The sequence below is a fragment of the Arachis ipaensis genome, chromosome B7 (assembly GCF_059453495.1).
Source record: "Arachis ipaensis isolate K30076 ecotype BB chromosome B7, ASM5945349v1, whole genome shotgun sequence".
In the NCBI taxonomy this organism is placed as follows: Eukaryota; Viridiplantae; Streptophyta; class Magnoliopsida; order Fabales; family Fabaceae; genus Arachis; species Arachis ipaensis.
In genome coordinates, this window is record NC_142442.1 from 137,890,626 (window position 1) to 137,894,106 (window position 3,481).

The 3,481-nt window shown below is 33.7% G+C and overlaps 1 protein-coding gene across 2 annotated transcripts; it reads right to left on the minus strand.

The window, feature by feature from the left end:
* Positions 1-842: 842 nt before the first annotated feature.
* On the minus strand, positions 843-3,085 carry LOC107606134 (putative trehalose-phosphate phosphatase J). 2 transcript variants are annotated; one of them, XM_016308121.3, is made up of 10 exons: positions 2,801-3,085; positions 2,566-2,706; positions 2,409-2,480; positions 2,113-2,205; positions 1,954-2,013; positions 1,768-1,869; positions 1,525-1,672; positions 1,370-1,440; positions 1,182-1,274; positions 843-1,085 (listed from the first exon to the last, which is right to left on the minus strand). In XM_016308121.3, the coding sequence occupies exons 1-10, from the start codon at positions 3,020-3,022 to the stop codon at positions 1,032-1,034; spliced, it is 1,056 nt and encodes a 351-aa protein (XP_016163607.1). In that variant the 5' UTR covers positions 3,023-3,085; the 3' UTR covers positions 843-1,031. The 2 variants fall into 2 exon arrangements, with proteins under 2 accessions (XP_016163607.1, XP_020962119.1); XM_021106460.2 differs by having other exon boundaries at positions 1,954-2,205; positions 2,801-3,079.
* Positions 3,086-3,481: the final 396 nt, after the last annotated feature.

Genomic DNA, 3,481 nt, shown 5'->3' on the forward strand with positions numbered 1-3,481 from the left:
TTTTCTTTCCATTTTTTTTCACAGCCAAACAAAACATAAATATTAATTGCAATATTAGCGGAGTAATGTTGTCTCCTATATTTTTTTTTTTCCTAATTTTAACTAGTGCCCATAAGAATCTTGACAACTGTTACGTGTTCACTCTAACATGTGGCTCTGCTTGTGGAAGTGAGGGTAAGATACATCAAATTCTAGATTTCACGTGGCTTTGGTATCTTCAATTTTCTCTAGCATTCACTTCATTGGTTACCTAACTGAATAAGCCACACTCCCAAAGAACCTCACTCATATCAATAACTTTATTTTCTTTACATTTGATTACTGTCTCGTACCAACAAACCCCAACCTGTGCCACAATTCACCTCCAAATTAATAATTTAGAACACCACTCAACATTTGTCATTACCATAACATTAGATATATCAATAAATACTTATATGGTTTTATTTTAACAATTTAACTCTTAGAAGAAAATAGTTTTAGAATACTACATAATTTTTATGACTAACTTTATGCATATCAAATTAATAAATCTCTTATTTTATAAATTTTTTACGTTTTTTTAAATTTTTTAATGTAAAACTAATTTTATGCGCTCGTTACATTTGTAAGTTATAATGTTAACAGATGGAATGATTATTATAAAAAGGATTACTATATATTATGTGATTGATGATAGTGTAAATGAGGTTTTTAATTGAGTATATAAATGGGGATATACGATAAGTGGGTAAGAAGTACAATTGAGACCCCCAGCCCCCAAATTGCAACAACTACTACTACATACTGCGCCATAAAACATCTGTCTTTCACTATCCGCATGCGCATGCAAACGTGCCAACAAGGATTACAATATGCTCATCATATATATCCATTCATTTGGATTTTAACACATACAATTTCATACACCACCTTCATTAAATTTTGAGGTGCTGTCTATCATTATCATATTCCTTCAATAGGTAATCTACAATAATAATAATAATAATACTCATGGAATAAATCTCTCTCTATGCACTTGTTGGTGTATGTCACTGTGTACTAGATCTTTTCCATTGCACTAGACGCCGCAAAAATTGCTCAACCTGAAGATATTGGTTGGGCAATGATGATCAGATTCACAATAATACAAAAAAAAAAATACTAGATTTATAAAATAATAATTATTTGTTGGAACTTGCCTCTGCTGGATCTTTCAAGGTGTATGAAGCTTCTGTGTCTTTTGGAACTCTAGAAACAAGAATCCCAATCCCTTGACCTCTGTTGCGCAAAACCTGATGATGATTATGGTATATACACAAGTCAGTTAGATATGTAATACAAGTAGTTTAATTAATCAAATATAATAAGTTTGATTATTTATTTTTACCTTAAAAGCATCCTCGTCTGTACGATCATCGCCAATATAAATTGGGAAAACGTCATTGGAATTGTCATATCCTATAACGAAAGTGATGGTTAATTGGAATAGATGCATTATGCATATTATGTAAGAAATATTAATTATTAGTACTGAGTACTGACCAAGTGATTCTAACAAGAATTCAAGAGCTTTTCCCTTGTCCCATTTAATGGTTGGACGGATCTCAAGCACTTTTCTTCCTTGGGTTAGCTTCAATTTTGGGTACTCATTGAGCACCAATCTAACTTGTTCCGCCAATGCAGCCCAACACTGATGAAAAAACAGAGGGTGTAACCAATCAATAAATAGTTTAGGAGAATTAAAAAATGAAAATTGATAAGGTTGAGTCACTGTAATTATAGTACCTTTTCGTCAACACAACGAAAGTGAACGGACAAACAAAACTTGTTGTTCTCTACCTTAGCCCCTGGGACACTCTTTGTTTTTTCTAATAAGATCTTGTACACCTGATAATGACACACTTAACTTACTTACTCAAATTGAAAATCAAAATTAGAAAACAAAAGGAAGGAGAATGAAACAAATGAAACCTCTTCTATCATAGGCAGGAATTTACTAGCAGGTTGGCAAAGCAGTGCTTTATCATTTCCCTGCAACAAATGAATGAAATCACAGCAAGCAAGGTAAGAAAAAAGAAGCAGTAAATTAATTGGCTCGATAGATAGATAGATAGAGAAGTTATGACTGACTTTATTTGGAGTTCGGCTTTTTGTTGGACCCTTTATGTCCATTCCATGGCTTCCTGCGTAGTAAAGTTGTGCCAATTTCACAAAGCTATACACCTGAAAGTAGAATATCAGAAACCATCAACAAACAACACAAGTGTATATATATATATATAGGTGGAAACTCATGTGCAGTTAACTTTATGTGATGTTGATAGCTGAAAGTCGTTACAAATTTGACTAAATTGTCATCTAACGACTCTCAGCTATCAACTTCATATGAAATTAACTTATTTTGAGTTTTGAGAAACAAAATGTACCTTGTCTCTGCACCTTCCGGTGACGATTGCGGTGGGAAAATGCCTTGCTATGTCCTTCAGCGTGGCTCTCATCTGAAGCAAGAACCAATCGGATAGAGTGAGTGAGTAAGTGAATGGATTGAATGAGAAGAAAAAGGAAGTAATGAGAAGAAGGAACCTTTTTTGTCATGAAAGCTTTATCAGGATCGGCAACAATAGGGGACAGAGTTCCATCGTAGTCAAGAAAGGTTACAATCTTCTTCCCTTTCATGTTATATGCTATCTGATCAAACATGTTCAGCGCTGAAGGATGATACAGCTGCACGCACCAATCAATACAGAGTATGTAATTGAGTGAATATGTATATATACAACAGATAGAGATGATCGATGATGTTGTGTTAGTTATATACCATCCAAGAATTAATTTTGTCTTGGTTATCGGAAGAAGAAGAAGATGATCTAGTGCGAGTTGGAGAAGAAGCTCTGATTGAATCAATCCAGTTGTTAGTGTCTTTGATCTGTGAAGAAGAGAGATTGAGAAAGCCCCCAAGAACTGCTGCATTTGGAATGGATGCTGCTAATGCAATTAACATCACATCAGGACCTACCACATTACTCTCATGATTCTTCATATTTCCAAGAAGTTAAGAAGAAAGAAGAGAAAGAAACAACAGATTGTGGTACGTGATGCCTTCTGGCTATGGCCGGTAACTCTTTATATAAAAGAAAAAGTTGCCCCTAAATAATAATAATAATAATAAAATACGAAAAAAATTAATAATAAAATTAATAATAATTGGTATTGGTATGTCTCACTGGGACTGGCTGGTCAATTTATAAACTTGGCTAATACGGCACAAAGCGACGAAACAACCACTTCTTTTCGTGGAACTTTGTACTTTTCCACAACTATACTAAATATGCTAATTCACTAGGCCCACATCGCCTATGCTTATTTTCTTCTATTCTTGTTCTCTCATCTTCTCGCATTTTATCATTATTAGGTGTGTTTGGTTTAACGTTAGAAAGAAGAAAAGTACGTTTAAGTCCATTGAACGTTTCTTCTTTAGTTTATAAAAAATTAGAAATTG

What these genes read in the sequence shown, in the direction of transcription:
- LOC107606134 (XM_021106460.2), bottom strand. Translation starts at nt 3,022, where the DNA reads ATGAAGAATCATGAGAGTAATGTGGTAGGTCCTGATGTGATGTTAATT. An exon ending in ATTCTTGTTAGAATCACTTG is followed by an intron (nt 1,441 to 1,524) that starts GTCAGTACTCAG and finishes CTTTCGTTATAG; the next exon opens with GATATGACAATTCCAATGAC. An exon ending in CCTTGAAAGATCCAGCAGAG is followed by an intron (nt 1,086 to 1,181) that starts GCAAGTTCCAAC and finishes CAATATCTTCAG; the next exon opens with GTTGAGCAATTTTTGCGGCG.